Consider the following 22,463-nt stretch of genomic DNA (forward strand, 5'->3'; position numbering starts at 1 on the left):
GAATTGTGTTGTCTATGCCTACAACCTCCGTTTAAGCGACCTCACTGCATTGTGTTACTATGCCTCTGCAAAATAATACACATCTGTACCATTTCACCGTCTGATGTACAGTATATATACTGTGTGTCATTTATGTAGTTGATTAACCAATTTCTGGCTACCATGACAGCATGTTACGTCACATATACAGTAGCGATATGGACTCAGAGGACTGTCCTGCGAGAACCAATGGAAACCAGCAAAGGATTCTTGTGATTGCTAATCACAGAGATCATATGTAATTAAGTCACAGACATGTGCCTAACTTTAGGGTGCAATGCAGCTTTGGCCACTAAAGGTTTAAAGATGATATATGTAATAATTTATGTAAGAACTAGGCCCTTGCATCTTATTACACCTTTTTTCCATGATATAAGCTTAAATCACTTGTATCAAATGTTGCTTCCACATTTGGGGTACCTTCTTCTTCAATGCAAGCAAAGGAAATCGGATTGGGTACTTGATTTCACGTATATAAAATACAAACTTTTAAAATGTTAAGATTTTACATTTTTTTTAATCTTTACTTTTGTTTTCTTGTTGATTGCCACCCCATTGCCAACAGAATCAGATAGATCTAAGTTTTTAGAATTAATATATTAATATATTGGATTTATAGACCTCAACATGAAGCAACATTTAATGGATCAAGTAGCTGAAAACTATTCTGTTATGATTTTCTTATAATTGTCGCAGTGATAAAGGGATATTTCATTAAACATTTTACATGGAAGTCTGGAATCTTGCACTTCTGTCTAGCTTTCAGCTATTTCCTGGGCGTTATCTTCCCGCAATTATTTCTTGGTAATGGAGGACATCTTATTGAGGGAGAGTTCACTGGCATGGCTTTTCTTGGTTGCTTTTTCTTCCTTTTTTAGTACCTAGAATCAAACAAAAAGTAGCATTATGTTTAGATTCTGATAAGGGCACATTTACCCATAAAAAGAAATTTCAAGATTTACATATTTTCATATTTGTAATAGGTTTTTCCAAGGAAACATACACTTTATACATTTTTTTATTTTACCTAAAATTAATTGAACCCCCCCCCCCCACATGTGCACAAGCTTTGCTTTCATTGGCATCGTTGCATGTGTAGTTGGAATTTTGGCACCGATAGGTTCATTATTTAATCTGCCGGTAAAAAAACAAATACAAGTTCCATGTAGACAGTCACAGCGTTCCGAACACCCTGAAAAAATACGCACGATTGTCCCTTTAAATTAACTTTAATATTAAATAAACACTCCAGCTACCAGAAGCAGTTAAACATTTTACGGAATTCCCCAAATGTATTTGCTCCTTTCCTAAAATCGACAAAAAGGAATGCGGATTAGACACGGCACTAATTAAAAGTGGATCTATAGCCCTTTAAACAGGGTTCAAGATTCAGATGACTGTGGAAAGAGTTGCTTTAATCTCACGAGTAGTCCATAGGAACTTAGAACACTAAAATTCTTCGGTCCATCTAGTCGGGCCCTTTTTCCTCGTGTAAAGACTCAGACTTTCATCAGTCGCTGGTCTCATCTTGGACCCGGTATAGCCATTCGCCTATACAAAAAAACTAAAAAAATAATTCCACAAGCTCAGAAACAGTGGGCAGCGCTGGTAATATTTACCACCGACACTGGAGTCTCGTTTTTTGTCAGATGGATTGTGTATTTCCTCTGTTTCACATGGAAAAAAATCAAGCATGACGACATTTATTGCTATAAATGCCTCTAAAAATCCAAATCTATCAGTCATCTTTCTTTTGTATTGGAATACATGATTTGACCCGAGTAATGAGCTCCATAATTACATTGCAGAATCCTAAGAGCGTATACGGACCATGCAGAGAAAACAAGAAAGACACAGTTTCAATCACAGCAAGCAGCGTTCTGGGCTTCAAACACTATTTTTCTTTGATGTAGTTTCCACGTCGGTCGGTACAGATTATTAAAATGGCACGTAGTGTGCGTGTGTGTTCCTTTTTAAATGGGTTCTGAGCCATGTTTTTTTTAAAACTACGTTCTACCGTGCAACAAAATGGAGATTCAGCTCAAAATCCAGCTATGGTGTCACCAGGATCATATAATCAGGCTGCGAAAGAATTATGCTGGGGGCTTTCCTCAGGCTACAAGGGAAAGGATAGATAACGGTTATCAAGCAGCTCATCTGTGTCATTGTCACATTAATATCGTATGACAGGGAGAATTGTTAAAAGGGCTAAAATGAGTTACAAGGCTAGAAATGTTATGCTAGATGATCCAGGGGAACTCAGCTGTAAAGTCCTTAAATAATGTATAGATTCCATGATGACTTCAATTATTTTTAGGCATGTATCGGAACATACAATTGGCATATATATATATTTATATAACCACAAATCCTGCCTTTTGCGTAAAATAAAATAAAAGTATAGAATGTTGGTACAATAAAAAACCAAATTTGCCAAGGGTGATTTTCATGCCACCAACCAAAATTGTATTTAAGGGCTTTATAATGTTCGTATACAATTTGTGTCTGTGTATTGTTAAAGTTATCTGTAAAATCCACTATGAGTTCTAGATTTGGCATTGATAATTCCTAATTTAATAGGAATAAATCAGATTTTGGAGAAATGTCGCTGGCATAACGTGCATTATATAGGGCCAGCCAAGCTCATTGGGCATGGGCCTTCATAACGTACAGTGAAGCCAAGGAGTTGAAATTTCAACTCTCCAAACTCTCCTACCAGCTCTTCCTTTAATAAATGGAGGCTCTTGTCTTCCTAATGGGACATCTGGTGGCCTTGTCCATAGAGATCACAAGGACACAGCCCTACTCGGCGCCTCATGTTACATTAATAACTAAAGTTCAGTGCATTGTATTTGTGTTCTGTGATAACCTCTGGTTTGGACTATTTAAGGGATTCTGTCTATGCCTCTTATTTTATTTTTGTTTAAGACTTAATTCCCATTTTCAAGCTTTGATCTGATGATCCTGCAGAATCTTTATTGATCCCCTATATGTATATACACATGTAACATGGAAAAATGCATCCAGCACAGCTACAGATATATAGATTCATCCAGCTATTACCTTTGTGTATAACAAAAACTTGGATAGCCATTAAAAATGTCAAAGTACCATCGATGACTATTCGAGAAGTAGATTCAATGTTTCACATATTTTCTCATTTAAAAGAAGCTTTCACCATCGATCTTAAAAACGGCTGGATTAATACTAAAAAAATGTCACAAATGTAGCAATGCCACCAAAACTGCATAGATTCGGTTCACCTTGGATTGAATTCCGATTCAATTCACTTGCATCTAATGTTTAGGGCTCTATTTCATCCAAGACCCTTGGTGGAGGAACCTTGTCATGTAGGGCATCTAATGATTGGGTCATCACCAACTAATGAGACAAGTCCCGATCCAGGAATGGTACACATTTGTCACTCTTCCTTTCTATTTGTTGAAAGGGACAGACGCTCGGTCTTGCATGAGAAAGTTTGATTTAGTCTAATTGCTTCAGCTCCTTGCTGGGTTCACCAGAGAGCCACATAGTCAACAATCTCTTGAATGTATTAATTGCCTAATGTTGTGTGTCAAACCAGTGACGGTATGTTTTTCCATAGTGAATTATAATTTTTAACTACAAAGAGAGGGAGTAAAACCTAAATTAAGAACACAGACATGAGATAAGAATATTATAACAACGAGTATTTCCTTTTAATAAAATGTAGTGGGTTATTTTACTATAGAAAATTACAATTGAAGTGAATTATACATTTATAGATTCCAAAGCGTAAGTAAGTGAATTAAAAAACAACACTATGAATGTTGAAAATAAGGAATTGAATGGTGGAATAAGTCACCTGTTAAAATACAATTTTTTTTTTTTTAAAAATGCAATTAAACAAGTAAAAATGGCATCATGTGCAGCCTTATACTATTTTCCTCAAACTGTACTGTGCCGATGGTCTGCTTTGTACCTGTTTTCTGGCAATAAATTTTGCATGGCTCCTGGAATTTACTGATGGCCTAAGGGTAATAAGAGTTTGCAAGCAGGGTTGAGTTGCTTTATGGGTAAAGTCCCCCGTTCCAATTCCATTTTGTTTGGGACAATCAGGGAAAGATGCCCCAAAGATGTAACACAAAAAAGGTCATCTTGAGACACAAAGGCATTTCTTATTGGAGATGACAGCAGCTACAGCGCCCGAGGCTCCGACTCTGGGGAACGTAACTAGCCGTCATCTCTAAATATATCTGCTGTCTTACTTTCTCTTTTTCACGTGTGTAGGTCATGCTACAGGTGTGCCGGTGGTTAAACTATGATCTGTAAAGTAATTAATCTTGCTGAGTTTGTGACATGGACAGTGACTATCCTGTCCCAGTTATGGATGATTACGATAATTTTATATATAGAGCACAGGACACTCTGTAGTGCTAATAGGGAGAGTGAAAATCAACAAGAACGTTTAAAGTGACTACATACAAATCTGATGTTAACATGTGGAGACATACTGCTGCAGAAGGAGAAGACTACCTGCTCTTCTGAGTTTACAATCTATAAGAATAAAAAGTTTTGCTCCTTTATGAACCTTTCACCTTTCGCTGTGATCGTAATGAAATGAGTTATCAAGTTTCAGGCCAACAAGCGAATATCAAGGCAACGCTTTGCCCTACGTTATTCCGAATAACTTTACAGTTTACCCAATCTGCTGGGTGAAAAAGCCCCGCTGCTTGTTAGCCAATCCAATGGGTTTTACATATTAAGAAAATTCCTTTAGTACAGTATACTGCTTATTTACCTTGCATTAACCATTTGATTTCAGGCATGGAACATATCTGCAACCTTCCTCAACAGAATTGGACAGAATAAAAAAAAACAGCTTGTGTTCTGGTCTAGGCCTAGGGCAGCAAGTTCTGGGGGGCAGCAACCCCTTTGCCACCAAACGAGGGGCAAATCACCTTATTGGTTTGTTCTGGTGCGACACCGCACAGTGGGCCAGTTACAAGGAAGATCTCAATTATTCCAAGCTGGTCTTACACTGTGGCGCACTGTGCCGAGCCAGCACAGCCTCCATACATTGATGTTCTTTGGCACTGCATGTCTTTAATTTGTAGCGTACCAGAATATGATGTCGTATCAAAGCAGACTCACCAGCATTTGTGTTACTGCTGCCCTGACACCCAAACAGCAAGTGCATTTCCAAAGTGCTTCTGAACTAAATTAATGTGATGTCTTTCCGTAGATTATAGAAGCTGCTGTCACTTAGCTACAGAACAAATTTTTTTGCATAATTTGACTTACCCCTCTCATGATTCTTTCCCGAAGTTCTGCGTGCGTTAAGGGTCTCTCCTCCTCCTCGGCTGCTGGAGATTCCGTGTCACTGTCATAATCATCTCTAAATGAAAAATGGCACTTAATGGTACACGATCTGACAACGCTGTGCACACCGGACAGTAAATTGGTAAGAAAACAATGGAAAGTATCGCAGTCCAATCATAAAAGCAGCTCATTGTACGCTCTTCCGTTTACCGGACACAATTTTGAGATGCTGTGCTATTATGTAAAGGGATGGGGGTCTAATGCCCCAAAATATCCCAAAATGGTAGCATCCAGACCTGTGCAAATATACATGATAATAAAGCATGTCTGCTTTAATGATCGTTTTTTTTTTATAATGACCGATATCACATTGATAATATCTGTCATTATTTAGCTATATTGATAAAATACTTGTAAGGTATGTACAGCATGAAGCTCCCCTGCAAGATGATTGCTTTATGTTAATGATCCTCAATATACTTTACTGGTAATATTAGGAGGCAGCCACGTACAACATTAATGTAATTCATTTCAAAGACGACCCGAAATCCGCAAGACCCAAACAAACTAATTATGTTGTGTCTATCCAGCAATAACCAGTTTACTCTCATAAATCATTACTGCGAGTCCATTGAATTCCCTGTGATAACGAGCACTTTGAAAGGATTTTGATCATTTTCAAGAAATGTCATAGATTTACCTTTAAAGAAACTTACTAGCGTACCCGAAAAATGACTTGGGACCTTAAAGAGCTGACGATTAGAGTCATCTATTTAGAACATAAGCCTCAATGATTAATAATAATAATAATAATAATCTATTTACAGTTACACATATAGTACAGTTTGTTTTTGTAAACAAAAGATGAAGAAGACCTCATTACCCGGTGCCAGGTGGTTGTATTTGAAATACAGGCGCGTGTAAATCTTCTAGCTGTCCCAGGAGGACTCGGGCTGTATCTTGTGGGTTGTACGGCTTCTCGAAGTTCTGAGTGAAGCAATGAGAACATGCAATGTGCGACGGATATATCATTTTGTGTGTTTTATTTAGCTAAACTTACTAAGAGGACCAACTGGTATTGCCATCTAGTCTAAACTTTATTTATTTTTCAGTTCGAGGCTGTTATACGGAGAATAGATATTGCTTTTGGATTTCTGTTCGTTTTTCTACTTTCGTCAGATTTTTCTCTTGCTGCCAGTCTAAAGCCACAGGGGGATATATTAGACAATGTATACTTTGTAAAACATGCTTTCTCCTTGATTCAGTATTACCCATTCTGCTCATGCCTTGTACTTAATGATGTGAATGCTTGTGGTGATGATGTACTCTACCTACCTTGGAGTCAAGGAAGGACTGAATGGCCAACATCTCGTTAGTTTTCTGCTCAATAAGGCCGAGGTACTGCATTATGTTAGTCTCACGGATGCTGGATGAGGAACCCAACATTTCATCCAGGACTGAGCGGTCGCAATTTATCTTTTTGAAAACAGAATCAATACCTAGGGAAGTACCATAGCGTTAACAGGTGGGATGATAAAAAGCATGCAGCAATCTGCAGAGATAGATATAAGCAACATGATATCTCACATAATAATGTTTGTAATAATAAGAAGAAGAATAACACTGACAAATACAACCTGCTTGCTGAAAATATATAGCAAATAAGGACAGTTTGGAATCTCTTCTGGTTTAAGATAATAATAGTGCTCATGCATTATAAGTTATCACTAGTACAATGTTTAATTATTAGTAATGAGCCCAATGAAAAGAACATAAGCAGCAGAAAGGAAATGTTATATATATATCCCACGTTATTTTTATGATCAAGACATTTTGCTAAAACGTGGGGATTTTATTCTGGCTAATACAAGATATTTATTATTATTTAATAATTACTATTTTTATACTAAAAGAAGGAATGAAATGCATTCTAATATGTACGCCTGAAACAGCTGCTGATCATTCGTATTAAATTTCTACTTTCGCAGAGATTTGAATATTTGGGGGGGAAAAACCCCAAAGGAATTGGAAATTAAAAGGCTCAAGCTACCACACGCTCTACTATTGTATATATAGGTAAGGCTGTAAGTCCACTTAAGTAGAACTGTTTGAAAAACCAGCTGCAGACAAATACTGTGATAAGAGGTGTGTATCTTCTAATCCATTTACTGTACAAAACCCTCCCAAGCGAAGGGCAAACCACTTAAGCTATACAACTGAGCTTGTCTCACACGGCTTTGTTCATATTGTCTCTATGGCACCACGTGGCGAGCCCCTTACTCCAACAATGGTAGTCCAGCCACAACAACGCTGCACTTGTACTCATTCATTCGCTGTTACATGTGGTGTTCAGCCAAACAACGTTCTCAACGAGACATCTTTTGTTTCATAAGCTAGACCCTTGGTTTCCATAAGACAAGTACCTGTTTTCAGCTGGTCTAAGACTTTCATGACACCTTTCAGTTTTTCTTGATAGTTATCTGCTTGTTTCCCAGTGTCTTCTTGTTTGCTTTCAATACTCTTCAGAATTGACCGGTGCTCCTGGTCGAGACGTACTCCTTGGGCTTTGAAGGCATCCATCTCTTTTTTTATCTATGACGCACAATCATTTTTATTGCCAGTTTAAGATAATGGGTTTGTAAAGACTAGGTTCACAGGCAAACCACATGTTAGTGTCATATTAATGTACCAAGCTCAGCTTCTACCACCATTCTATTTAGCTAAAATAGTAGACTGGGGAGGACCAGAAGATATGGTCTATCGGGATTTCATGAAGGCATTTGATGCTGTCCCTCATAGAGGTTGGCCAACTTGTTCTTATCTGCTTTCAAATTCTATGTTTGTAAGTTTCTTTTTTTAAATCAAAGTTTATTTGGATTTTAACAAGAGAATTGTGTTGTGTTGAAGCTTGGATCTCCTGTGAGACCAGTAAATCAAAACCATCTAGGTTTTCTGTTATGCTACAATTCTGCAAAGGAACTCATGCCAAGATGTATTGCTTAAAGAAGGAAAGGAACAGGGAAGACTCTAAACTCCCCAGTAAATCCCAGCCAGTTGAACCAAGTTCCCATGTAGGTGAGGACATGGTGAGTTTGACCAATTCTTCCATCACTCTGCCCTCTTCCACCTTTTTCACCCATTCCTCGAGTGAGGGGATCGTGCTCCATCACCGGTACACCGCGACTAGGTGTTGGGCTGCATTTGCCAAGCACTTAGTTGGTTATATGTTTCTAAGCTAGAATCCCAGGCCCAAGAAACCGGGATTGTATTCTCTAAGGTTCACACACGTAATCATTTTCAAGAATTATTATCTTTCAATGTATCAGTTAGCCAGATCTCAGACCAAACTCAGCATAGATCTTCACTCCTTGCAGGGTCAATCTAAGCTACATCATGCCACAAAATCTGAATCTGCAGCTTCTTTAACATTTATATTCAGACAGATACTCTATATGCACGCACATCTATGCACAGAACAGAGAAGCGTTACTATTGGTACCCGTTTTATTATTCCAAAGACAACCCTGTTTCGAAAGCTTACAAATAGAAGCATCCTTAAACGTTCATTCTAAATCACTCTCTTGCTTTTGTGCAGTCCCTAGACAGGGTAAAGTTGGAAGGAACTCAAGCGTAACAAAAATAGATGCTTACCAAAATAATTTAGTTAAAAAGTGTGGATAAAAAGCGGGAAAGCAAAATAGCGTATGAAGTACCAAAATGTTTTTAATATCATTTATCTTGTGAGATAAGGACTTTAAAGAGATTTCCAATATTCAGTGTGAAAATCAGTTGTGGAGGAGTCAAGGTGTTTGTTTAGTACATTGGGCTTAGGTAACAGAGCCAAAACTCATACCAATGGCTGATATGGAGCTGCCTGAATACATTAAATTACCAAGAACTAGAATTGTACCAAACTGACCTTCTTCCATCTAAAGAAAGGAAATACTTCACGGGAATGCACAATTATAAAAATCCCGAATCGCCATACAAATGAGATGTAAACTCCATTATTCCATTTATTAATCTTAGTAAGCTATAAACTGGAAGACTCATACAGCGTTATAATTAAAATAGATCAAATGACTATGGCAACATAAAAGAGAGATCGTAATCCGAAAACAATATATTTAAGAGGATAAAGTGTGCATGTACTCACCTCTGCGATATTTTCTGTTAATCTCTCTATTTCATTGTTCTGTTCGTTAACGTAGTTAAATAAGGCAAAGTTTCGATCTTCCACTATAAATAAAAAATACAACACTTTCATAGACCGCTAACTCATTAAGAGACAGTCAAATAGTCCATGTTTTTCATTTATTTATTATAGTTTATATAGTATAAAATGCATGGTTAATATACTTTGTATTTATTTGGAATTAAACCAGACCAAGTTCATACCAGACAAATATAATAAATAAGAAAATGAAAGTATAAAAAAAAATACACATTGTGTATATAATTCAATATGGTCATTTTTTTTTGTGTTATTTTTAAATCATTTTTAAAAATAAAAACAAAAAATAATGAAATAATGATAAATAAAATAATATTATTGTGAGTTATACTATTTATGAATAGTTGATTTGTTCTGCATTGATGTATACCCTCTTACTATACACATTCTAGTTTAACTGTATGTTTTGCAAACCCTGGTGTGTGTGTGTGTGTGTGAATGAAACTCAATGTCATCATTGTTATACCTGCATGAACTGCCAGCATCTAGAATCAAAGGAGGTTAAGACGGAGCAAGTGACGTCTATAATAAATTGTGATTTTCCCTTCATCATCGAATTATTGCAGATCAGCAACAATACGCATCTGGTCCATTGTACTGATTCATCAGGGATACAAATGACATTCATTCTCCGTGACACCTTGCTAACGTCCAAAGACGAAAAACACACACTCTTATTGACAGATGGCCTTAAAAAGCTATTGACACAAAGATCTGCCTTAGTTCTTCTATGTGGATAGATGACACGATAAGATTGACGTATTTCGGGAAAGTTCACAGGAAGAAGAGACAATATAAAAGCTGTGTCCGTGTTTTACGTCAGAGAAAACGCAGAATGATAGTACCAGCGGCTGGGGTGCCTGAATCAACGGGGGGCACAGCTGCGCGAATGAGATCCGAACCCCACGCTTGCACCATACTTGGTCGCGGTGCAGCAGCAGAGCGCTCTAATACTAGGATACAGATACAAGCACTCTATTAAGTTGTAAATTAGTTGTATGAGGATATATAGGGCCTAGGAATTATTTCTAGAAACCGACTCCCTGGTGCCCGGATATGATCGCCAATCACTTCTGGAATCAGGAGACGGTGGGGAGAGGCAAGGAGTACATGGCCAACATTATCAAGCAGTCTGATATGTTTTAATGCCTCAGTATGAGACTGCGTTCCAACCAGGGTTCTGTTGCACAGCACATTTTAATATGTGTTTCATTGATGCCGCCCATGCGCAGACTCCCGGTTACCCTCTGAACGTGAACGATATAATTTTTGCTTGAAAATGTCTAGGTGGCTGAAATGATTTACATTATTTTCAGTGTGTACCATCGGCAAGTATTTGGTTGTAGCAACTGAGAGATATATATCTGCTCCTGCAGAGAATCTTCGATCAAAATCACTCTTTATCAATCTTTGATCAGCCAACATGCTTGTTGTAACAAATACGGTATAGTAAAACAGGCTACCGCTCAAAGGTTTGGGGTCACTTAGCTGTCTCCACAGAAAACCAGGACATTTCTGACTGTAATATAATTGCAAAAGGATTTTCTAACAATTAGCCTTTTAAATTTAGATCAGCGCACACAACGTGGCATTGGAGTGCAGAAGTAATAGGAGATAAGGGGCCTCTGTACACCTATGAAGATATTTCATTAAAAATAAGCCTTTTCCAACTTTCCTTTAAAATAAATAAATAAATGTAAGCGACCCCAAACGTTTGAACGATAGTGTATATATGTAACAGGGGAAGGTGGTTTCTGAATCTATGTATATAACTATTATATGGCAAAGTTAGCAGCAGGAAAACCTAATTTAGTTTTCAGCAACATGAACATCAGAAAAAGAAGCAAATCCATGTTTTGTAGACATTAACTTTAGATAGTATATAGTATACCATGCTGTAGACTGTATTGGCAGAGCCATCATATACACTTTAATGCACAGGGGTCCCTTTAAATTTGCATGGCGTCCCCCTTTAGAATCTCCCCATATGCCTTTGCTCCTTCATGCAGGAGATGATCAGTGCTGCGAAATGTTGGGACACAGAGGGCATAGGAAGCTGCAGCTTCTCCCTAAGGCAAGTATATTTTTCTTTCTTTTTTTGTACTTACATGTAAAAGTACTGTCATGTGCATTGTTTGTTTAGGGGGCTCCCTGGTACACTGGTGTGTGCTTTTAACACCAATAATAGAAAAGTCCCATAGCCAATTGTCCCATAGGCAAAAAAAACATTGACATATTTTAAGTTAAGTATTTACTACACATCACGATACTCAGGAGGATTTAAAAGGAGTGTGTATGCATAGTCAGATAACATGTGAGGGCATGCAAGGTGATCGCTGCAGCATTGTATTATCACTTGAGCTTATTAGTGTCTTGGACAAGACTGGAGTGCGCATGTTTAATGTAAGCTCATTCAGGTCCCTCTTCACCCTTTTCTGAAATGTTATGTGATGTACTATTATGTCCCCTTTGCCTGTTTAAAGGGCTACAGAATATGGTGCTATATAAATCAATAAATAATAATAAAAATAATAGTCATCATCATAGCGGGTGGCCATACGCCCTCACTTTGTTTGCCTTATTCAGGATGAAGAAATACCCAGATGATATGCTATTGGATCGATTTGTAAGGAATAGCTCTAATTGACTGTTACTTTAAATAATGGCGCCTCCATTTAACCCCTTAAGAACCACGGCAGTCTTCTACACAGTGAAGCGGCTAATAACAGTGTGCTTTAAGAGAAGTGCGTTTTGTCCCTAGCGTGTGATAATATAAATCTTCTAAGACAGTTTGCTTTTTCAAATGAGCTACCTTTAAGTTGAGAGGAAAATGATTAAAATAAGCCTGAGGCAACACACACAGGAAGAAAAATCTGCCACTTTAAATTATAAAGACAAGTAAACATATTTTAACCTTGTTTTCTGTCTGGCTTTAGGTTTTCTCCAATCTGTTGCCTAGTGATGCTTGTCAAATGCAAACTATGAAGGCAAATTCCATTAACTTTACTGAGAGTTACCCCAAAGGGACAGCGATCGAGAACTCGCTGCTACCAACTCTATGTAGAGTCTTGCAGGATATAAGAGAGATACAAGTGTTCCATATTCTCTGTGTCAATAAAAGGTGACGGACACCGTGTAAAAGTGATGTCCGTAACAAGGTACATCTTAGTCATTCATGCCTCTCCAGAACAGCGGTGAGTCCAGAACAGTAGAATACAGGCCAAGAATAAAAAAGGCCAAGAATAAAAAAGGCCAAGTAACAAAAATGGCACCCAATGCGTAGTCAGCTTGGGTTCTAAAAAATAAATGATTAAAATAGAATTAAAGGGCCAGTCTAGTGCCCACCAACAAACACAGTAGAGTACTTTGGTAGGTTAGGATTCTTTTGTCCTACACTTAGATGGCACAGTGTACTTCTACTCCCATGATCCATTATTTTATGATCCAGTTTTGACCCCCCCCCAAAAAAAATAGGAGTGCTTTCGGTGCATGTGCAAGCAGGGGTCTTGTGAGACCTCCTGATACTCTCATGCGAGGCTGCCCCGGAGCTGACTGGTGGTGAACATGCGGATATGTGTGCTACTGCTCACGAGAGCCATTCGGCCAAACACAAAGCAAGACAGCTGGGGCAGGGAAATGGCCCAAACATGTAGGCAGCGAGAAATAGCTACAATAAAAATACAGGTTTTTATATTATTAAATAAATATACATAATAATTAGATGCGTTTTTTTTTCTTTACCTTCAATGAACCTGTTCACTAAAATATCGAGGTTATCCTCCCCAGTGACAGACTGGATTTGCTGGAAAGCTTGTTCATATGTCTCTATCGTTTCTTCAGTTGGGTCTTTCTTCTTCTTTTCCAGTTCTTGCCTCTCTTTTTATCATGCAATAGAACAGAAAACATTTCTTTTTAAGTGTGCCGTCAATGACCAGGTTAAACTGCCTCATTCAGAGGTTCTGGACTAAAGGTTAGGAGTTATGGGTCTTGGGGATACGGTTAGGTTTGAAGATTAAGGTGTAAAAGCTTAAATTTTGGAGTTAAGGGTCCAAGTTGGAATTATGCAGACTTTCCCAGCATACTGAAATGCAAATTTAGATTTTTTTTTCCTATAACCTTATAGACTTTTGGCAATAACCAATAAAAAAATGAATCAAGTTTTAAGGAAGATCCCATAAAACGGAGAAAGCATATTTTTCCCATCTCTTAAAAAAAAAACCTGCAATTTTTTATAGTCCAGCGGCCTGATGTGGCTTGTAGTTACCTCTCCTACGCCTCGCGTCAAGCACCTCTTCACTGATGGAGCGTTCTTGAGTTTTAATTCCCATAAACTCCTTTAGCCTGCGGTCATGGTCAATAACCCTTTGGAGCTCCTTGATCTCCGCCGTGTGCTGATTAAGGTCCTTCTCTGCTTTCTCCTTTAGCTGCAGCATTTTTGTTTGGGCTTCGTCCCTTCATACAATGAAAACAGAGTGAAACACCGCAGTCCCTTCATTATACAGAGGCGAAGATCTGCGCCTCTAGTGCTAGGGGACGCTTACAGTCCTAATACTGTTCTGGTGAAACTGGAGTATTTTCAGTTTATGTATATTTTTCCAGACGTTACGCTTTTTTAAAGCACCTCGTCTAGGGCAAATAGTTTATCACACAACATAATAGTGGGGCTTTAAATCCATAATCACCCCAAATAAACAAGCTCTTTATAGAAGGTACACAAGGATGAATACTTTTGTGGGCTACAAATACTTGTACTGAGCATAATGGGAGTTGTAGTCCACGAAAGCTCATAACAATATATTGCCTATGGAGATCTTTAAATTACATTTATACAGTATATTTAGTGTATTATACCCTGCAACATGTATAATGTGAAGAGAATTCATTATAGCGTTTTATTTGCATAGGTACCTGGCATCATAGGCAGCAGATGATTCGTCGATCACAACACCGATCTCCTTTCTGGTTTGAAGCAATTCCTGGCACAGGAGAAAGTTAACAGCAATCAGACTTCTCACTGATTATGAAAAACGTCTTTAGATACTAGCTACTGTAAGCCGTGATATGTGGTAAGACTGCCTCTACCACATTTATTTTTCCATAAGTAATCAAATTGATATTTTAATCAATTTTTTATATGGGCTGTATTCAGCGCCATATTCTGGCGCAGGGCGGCAGGTCCGGGTGGGTAGTCCTCTCACCACAAATAAGGGGGCAGATCTTCCTCTTAAGCCATTGGAACCACAGATGTGCCGCTACTCAATGAGCAGGTCACAGGGGAGATCTCAGCCGGCCTATTTACACTACGGCGGAGTCAACACGGCCTCCTTAGGATGCATTAAAAGGAGCCAGGATTTGGCATGATATCCCGGTTCTCGGCAGGAGAACATCGGCCATGGAGGGGACTGCTGGGGACGCTGCCCTGGGTCAGCCAGGTAATTATGCTGCTGACTATATCCAGAACTGTGATATGTTTCTGCATTACCATGTTTAAATGCCCAGCTGTACTCACCTTCTCTAACTTCCTATAGAGCTGCTCAAAGCGAGAGCGCTCAATTCTCAGGATATCGATTTCTTCTCTCATCTTGGCATTTTTCGCCAGTTGAGAATTAAATTTGGTGAGAGCCTGGTGATATGAAAAGCAGTAGTTAGAGGCACCGTGTCATCGTGTACATTCAGGGATCGGTGAAAGATACTTTATTTCCCTGTCTCTGCCTCCACGGCATGGACAAAAATGACTAGAACGCCAGGAGCAACAGCGCTACGGCTTCTTTCTCATAGAAACGCTCTGCGGGAGTTAAAGGTCACACAAGAAACACGGTGATACGTTACATGTGTGATCTTATTTGTCGGTAAGACCATGAGCTTCCATTATTACCACATTTCGATTCACCAATGTAGAACGCGTTTACTAATTTGTTATTTGGACAGAACAGATGGAAAAAACACTTAGAGCTCAAGGAACTCAAACACTTTCTCCTTTAACTGCAGCATTTTTGTTTACACGGCAAAATTAATCCCGCAAACAATCTGGTCTCTTAAGCGAAACGCCAGTTTCCTTCATTATGGTAGTGGGCAAATATCTGGTATACATCCGCTAGTCCAGAGGTTTTGCATGAAACATGACTAAATTGTGATAAGGCGGAAGCAAGCAAACCGTTATTGTGTGTACATTTTGTTTACTTTTCAACAGTAGCACATGGTCATCTTCAAACACATAGTACATAGTTACGTAGTACATAAGGTTGAAAAAAGACCTAAGTCCATCAAGTTCAACCCTTCTACCTAACCTTCCTATTCTTGATCCAAAAGAAGGCAAAAAAGACCTTTCTGACAACAAATTCTATTCAACACAATATAACTCCCCAAGTCCTGCTAACTCCTCGGTAGTTTTCTCGATACATCTTATATTACCGCATTTCTTAACGGAATGGCTCTATTACGGATGCTCACGGAAATCTTGACCTGTCATTGGTTAAAGACACACTTCATTGAGGCACATGCATATCAGACTTAACTTACTCAATTGGCCCAATTGCCAGTTTTATACATGATCAAAACAATGGGAAGGACTCCAAAGTGTGCGATCCTGAGAATCTGCCACTTCACTCTGAGACCCTGAGTTTGGGGCAACAAACCTGAGAGCTGCCGGGTGTTGCGCTCCTGTTAGGGCTTTTGAAGAAGGACATCAGCTAAAATGCCTTTTGTAAGTGTAGCTATTCCATGACAAGTTTCCCTGGGGCTGAAAAACTTTCCCAGCACCAAATTACTAATTGGTAACATGAATATTTCCAAGGGGGGCATTCAACACACACACACACATTTTCTGAAACCAAATCATTTTCATCCACACCAAGACCAGGCAGACCTAAAGTGACCACACCATCAGAGCACCAGTATATCGTGCTAACATCATTATAGGATATAACAGCATCTATATCTAAGCAAAAGCACTCTCACTCTCAAAAGTGACCTGTAAAAGGTGGCCTTCTTGGGTCTCTAAACCTTCTTCATCTAAAATATAACATGGGCCAAACAATACAGAAATTTCACAGTAGAAGACTGGAAGAACATTCCGTTTTCTGATGAATCAAAATTTGAAAATGTTGGGTCTTCAGTCGGGAGAAAGCAAAATAAATAGGGTGTGGGATTGGATGCGTTCTCTATTCTGGAGTTGGTGACTTGCACAAGATCAACTTTGACCAAAGAGAAGGACCACTCTAACACCATCCATTGTGGCTTAAAGTTGTGTGGAAGGGGGTTCATTTTCCAACAGGACAATAATCCTAAACACACATGAAAGCTGTGCCAGACATATCTGAAGAGTGCTAAGGAGTGCTAATTTGCATGGCTTTTGCAATCACTGGACCTCGACACCCACTGAACATCTATGGGAACATCTGAAAAGGGAAAAACCAAAACACACTGCCATCTCCAGATATCTGTCATATACACAAAGTTGTAGAATCAATGCCAGAAGAAGTAGTCATTAAGGCACATGGTATTCATTCCAAATACTAAAAGTTTTGATTTACGGTAACAAAGATAGTTACTTTTATGAGTGAAAACTGTGTATATTTTTGGAAATACTGTGAATATTTTGTCAATTTTATTTCCAGACATTCTGGAATAAAAGCAGATTGTGGTATTGGATTCCGATTCTTTGACCCTATTGTGTGTTTATAATGTGTTTGTTAATTTGATTTTCATTGACAAGTAACATCTGATAAAGGCTACACAAAACACACAGGTTAACCCCCGCTTGGTGCTCACCCGGTCCAATCGGTTCTCCATGACTTTCACATGCTTCTGTGCCTGGACTTTCTGCTGCATGGATCCTGAAGAAACCCTTCCTTGTTTCTGCTGTTCAGCCAGTTTCTTCTCCCAGGATCTTATCTACAACACAGAAAACCATCGCATTAACCTTCTGCGTTTCCAATTTCAATTTGTAATTGCAATTGCTAGATAGAGGTGACAACTAAATAAACACAATAAACTAAACACTAAACTTACACTTTACATAGGAAAACATTTTTATGAGTTAAGCTATTTATAAAGGTTAACCCCTTCCGTACCGGAAGAATACTATGAAGAATAGATTTCTGAGGTCCTGATATATATATATATATATCTACATACATACTGTATAAAGATATATTATGTTTGATGTGATGTATTTCAGGATCCAAGGACCGTGTTTAGTATATTTGTACCTCTTGCTCAAGATCTGTGATGGTTTGCTTCTCTGTTGCTAGTTGCTCTTCCAACTCATCCTGCTGTTCTAGCAAAGAGTGCAGTTTCTCCTGGCTGCCCTGGTCCCGGGACTGGTTGGCTCGGCTCTCTGAAATCTTAAGGTTCTTGAGAAGCTCTTCGCGCTCTCTTTCAAGAGTCTGCATCTCTGCCCTGCATAAATTAAGAAAAAAAGAATTGTAAAATATAAAAAAGACACAGCCAACTAGCCAAGGCTACAGAATCTCCATGTGAAGTTGCTCTTTTTTTCACCCCACCGCTATTTACCATGCAGGAGGTGTATTTGGCCAAACACACCTCCTCGCATGTCATATACTTACTGTGGAGACACTCAGACCCCAGTGCACGGAAAGCACTGCCATTGATTTTAATGGAAGCACTTTACTGCCACTGATTGGACACTTTAAGCAGCCAATCACCTGCATGAATCGCTGGACTACAGAGGAGGAGGTAAGCTGCAGGGCTGCAGCTTTTACCCCTGGGAAATGTTTTGCTTTTATATATTGCCTGAAGAAATCTTACTAATGTAACTATGTACTATACAGGGCCAGCCAAGCTCCTCCTGCAGCAAAAGCTCCCCGGGGTTTTGAACTTCATAAAGTATAATGAAGTCAAGGAGCTGAAACACATCTCTGCTGACAACTCTTCCCTCAGTGTACACGAGTCCCCTCCTCATCATAAAGCTATGTCAAGCTATCATTTTTAGTAGAACAGGAACTAAAGTTGGACCTCAGAGGTTTCTTCTTCAAATGGAATAATTACATCTGAAAAAGAGACCTCTATGTCTCACAAGCCAATATGACTTTGCATCTTTTCTATGTAGGGACAAGAAAAGGTATTTACTTTAACTAAAGACTCCATCATAGAAAATATTTCAGGATATATGAGGAATTCATTTAAGCGAGAATCCATTTGATTCTTGCCATCTACAGCCTTAAATTTCGATCTTGGCCCGTGGGGAAGTGCCAGAGGTCGCACCCAGCACTGATGTCAGGCTCCTCTTTAGGAAGTAGGGAAAAGGGCAACCGAGGCACCTCCAGCCCTGTTACCAACATTAAAAAATAAGAATATATTTCATGTTTTCGGAGCCATTAGTAAAATGGCGGCTACTTTCCTAAAGTAACCATAATTATGTATTTGAGCTTCTTAGAATACCTAAAAAAAAGAATTTCTCTCTCTTACTCACAAATCCCTCTCCCTTCCTACCCCCCCCCGTTATGCCAATACCACTTATCCCCTTCAATCCTGTAATACTAAAAACCTTTTATATCTATAACACTGTCAACTAGCGACTTCTCCTAGATGATAAAGAGCAGCCATGTTTTACAAGCATGAGAGGAAAAAATCTGAGTAAAATGTTTATCTGAGTAAAATGAGCTGTTATTACTGCTCGTTGGCGTAATATTTAATTATCCAATGCTCCTGTTACACGTCTTCCAATATCTCCCACTTCAAATCACCGAGGCCAGAAACACACTGAGGACACTTATCAATCATATCTGTCAGCAGGAGGAAAGGTGCTGGTGTTCTTTTTAATTGCTTTCAGATAAAATATATTTTGGCGATACGCAACGGAAGGTCGCTTGCAATGTTTGATGATTTCAGACAGCATACCCCAGAGTATCTTACAGCACGAATGACGTGACATTAAGAAGTAAGGCCCGAGGCATCGTTCTGTCTGTGATAGGTTGATGTCAGGCTACAGCAGATTAGTTGAACAAATCTTTGAGACAAAGTACATACAGCTGCCTCCTGATCTGCTCCTGCTTCCCAACGGTGGTGGCTTGGCGCTGTCCTTCTTTCAGACGAAACATGCGTTGCAGTTTGGCCAGTTCACTGTCCGCTGCGAAATAAGGAACATGTCCAATGTTTTTAATGCAGTAACCATGCCGGTGATTACTATGATGAAAAATCATGTTACGTCAACCCACGCTTGGAAGGTTTTTCCGTGTTTAACCAAAGAAGACCTCCCATTGACGTAACCTAAATAACAATTATATAGACAAACTGTCTGACACACTGGGCGGCCATGGGGGGTATGCCCAGTACTAGTGTATCATGCTTGGCCGCAGGGGTTGCACTGAGGTGGCACCATGGATGGCCAGGATAGGATGACATTTCCCATCACTCATGCATAGCATGTAAGGACCTTACAGAAGGAGCAGAAGAATTGACACCAGCATTTGGTGTTAGTATGTGTGTGTGGTGGTTGTCAGTGTATGATATCGTGAGTTTGTGTGGCAGCGTATGGTGCTGGAGTGTCGTTAAGGTTAGTGGCATCTGGGAGGGAAAGAGGGGCAGGAGAAAGAATGTGTGTGTGTATGTAAGTGTACATAGAAGTGTTAGAGCGAGTTTGGGTGTTGGTATGTATGCATGTTAGTTATTGGGAGGCCCTGAAGAAATACTGCACCCAGGAGTAAATAACCCTATCTCAATCTTAAAACGGGACTGACAGGGGCATGAGGTTCGGGCATTAACCCTGTACTGTGCCCCAAGATTTCTGATGGTATCACTGATGACAACGCTACTCCAGCCCAACAAAATTCTTTTGTTTTGGGGATACTTATTACGTTTGCTACATTAACGTTTACTTTTCTGACGGCCAGGCTCCTCTGCCCGGTCCTTTGTAATGCCAATCCTTCTACTAAAATACATGCTGATGAGCCCATTATAAGCAGAACGATTTATCCTGAGCAAATACATCATGGTAAGAATCTTGAGAAGGTTTGTCTAAAAATAATGTCATATTTCTACATAGAGCATAGATTGTGAAATGCATCCTAAAATAACTATGGCCTTTTAGTATATGTGATAATGAAAGGGAGAGTATTTCCTTAATATACTCAGAAGTATATATTTTGTTGCAGTTTTTTGTAAGATACTATGTTAGTTTGGAGATAGCTGAAGGGGACCAATCAACAAAAGTATTCTATTGGTTGCTATGGTGATTCCACTCATTTTAATACTTTGCACCAAGACTTTCTAAATAATTATAATAAACAATAATAAAAATTACCCATTCCTTCTAAGTCCACATCACTGCTATCTGACCGCACACTGGAAGCAGATCTTCTGTTAGGCATCCTGGATTCTTCTGTGAAGAAATAAACATATTGGAGCCCTTGGATAATGAAGCCACAAAACCAGGATAGCTGGAGTGTGAATCTGCCCAGGTGAGATGTACAGCGCTGTGGAATATGATGGCGCTATATTAAACTCCCACACTGTATTAACCACTACCACCTCTGCTGGGAGGCTGTTCCATTTATCTTTCATCCTCTCAGTAAAGTAAAACTTCCTTACGTTACATCTAAGCCTCTGACCCTCTAGTTTTAGAATACAGTCTCTTGTCATATATATTTATATATAGCCTATGAACCTCAACTATATACAGGAGCCATCACTCGAACTAATGATAAAAAAATACCTAAATTGCTATATTTGTTTATTAAACAAAAAATAAATGTTTATTAACTTTTAGATGACTAAAAGTTAGTCATATAGATGACTAAGAGTAATCATTAATTCACTGGACTGCTTTTTATAATAGATAGAGGCAGATTGATAACTATATAAAGATACATAGAGGATTATACAGAGGTAGTACATGTGATGCAAGTTTTTTTTTTGTATTATTCTTATCACCATAGCAACCAATGGAGTGATCCAATCAGCAGGAACATTAGTTGCCATGGCGATAAGATCACGTTTACAACTTGGAATCACAATTCCCTTTTATCAATAACCCCAGGGTGCCCCAGTCATATGGACTGATCAAAATTATGAACCCGTTTTCATAGAAGTTATACCCAATTCCTACCACTTCCTCAGTCGATGATGTCAAGCAGTGAAATTTCTCAGCTAGCAGCTTTCGTGTTCTCTGCAGAACACCACGCGCCCCTCCTTCCTCAGCTGAGTTGTTGTAGTTTGCTTAGTAACTGTATCCAGGAAGTGCTGTGTGAGTGAGAGCTTCCGGCTCCTATCAACTCAATGTGGGGCGGGGCGGGGCCGCCGGTTACCATACAAACAGTACACACCGGAAAGTAGCGAGGGAAGACGTGCTGTTGTGGTTAGAGGCGCAGTCAGCGGCTGCCACGGTTCTGCTTTCTTTTTTTTAACAATCTTGTGCCAAATCTAGCGATATTAAACTATAATATACTTCATTCAGAAGGGGTGGCTGCATGCTATTAGTTCTATATAGTATAGTACTATAAATTATAAATGATAATCATAAATAGAACAATGCTCATAAAATACATAATACAATAATGTTTTATTCATTACATATGGTCCATATGGTTTGATGAACAGGTTTGGTCATTTAAGCAAACTAAAATGATAGCATTCAGTATATGACCTCTAACACAATTGTCCTTAATTGTACCAGACTAGCAATCGCTTTCCATTGAAAAAGCCATTTTCTTTTTTTCCCCAAATCCATCACAGATTTACAAAGTTCTAGAAAGTATACCGTTAAAGAAAAAGCTTATATGCTGCAGATTCTCATTGCAAAAATCCCAGTGTTTGGGGATGCTGTACCATAGACCACATAACTACTATAACCGAATGGGTATATGGACACTAAACAATGGAGCCACATGAGATTCACAAACATATCCACACCTGCCAGTGGGGCATTTGA

At 38.9% G+C, this 22,463-nt stretch overlaps 1 protein-coding gene across 1 annotated transcript; it reads right to left on the reverse strand.

The window, feature by feature from the left end:
• Window positions 1-663: 663 nt before the first annotated feature.
• Window positions 664-21,752, reverse strand: ODAD1 (outer dynein arm docking complex subunit 1). The gene is made up of 15 exons (XM_053452475.1): window positions 21,642-21,752; window positions 20,838-20,915; window positions 19,565-19,664; window positions 17,785-17,974; window positions 17,345-17,467; window positions 15,084-15,197; window positions 14,483-14,550; window positions 13,839-14,026; window positions 13,316-13,450; window positions 9,497-9,579; window positions 7,764-7,932; window positions 6,676-6,839; window positions 6,224-6,327; window positions 5,323-5,416; window positions 664-920 (listed from the first exon to the last, which is right to left on the reverse strand). The coding sequence occupies exons 2-15, from the start codon at window positions 20,902-20,904 to the stop codon at window positions 834-836; spliced, it is 1,686 nt and encodes a 561-aa protein (XP_053308450.1). The 5' UTR covers window positions 20,905-20,915; window positions 21,642-21,752; the 3' UTR covers window positions 664-833.
• Between the last annotated feature and the right edge of the window lie 711 nt (window positions 21,753-22,463).

The sequence above is a fragment of the Spea bombifrons genome, chromosome 12 (assembly GCF_027358695.1).
Source record: "Spea bombifrons isolate aSpeBom1 chromosome 12, aSpeBom1.2.pri, whole genome shotgun sequence".
Classification (NCBI taxonomy): Eukaryota; Metazoa; Chordata; class Amphibia; order Anura; family Pelobatidae; genus Spea; species Spea bombifrons.

Excerpts from the sequence above, each read along its gene's own strand:
- ODAD1 (XM_053452475.1), bottom strand. The coding sequence starts at position 20,904 with ATGCCTAACAGAAGATCTGCTTCCAGTGTGCGGTCAGATAGCAGTGAT. Across the intron at positions 19,665-20,837 it reads TGTGGACTTAGAAGGAATGG|CGGACAGTGAACTGGCCAAA; the intron begins GTAATTTTTATT and ends CTTATTTCGCAG. Across the intron at positions 13,451-13,838 it reads TGACGCGAGGCGTAGGAGAG|AGAGGCAAGAACTGGAAAAG; the intron begins GTAACTACAAGC and ends CATGATAAAAAG.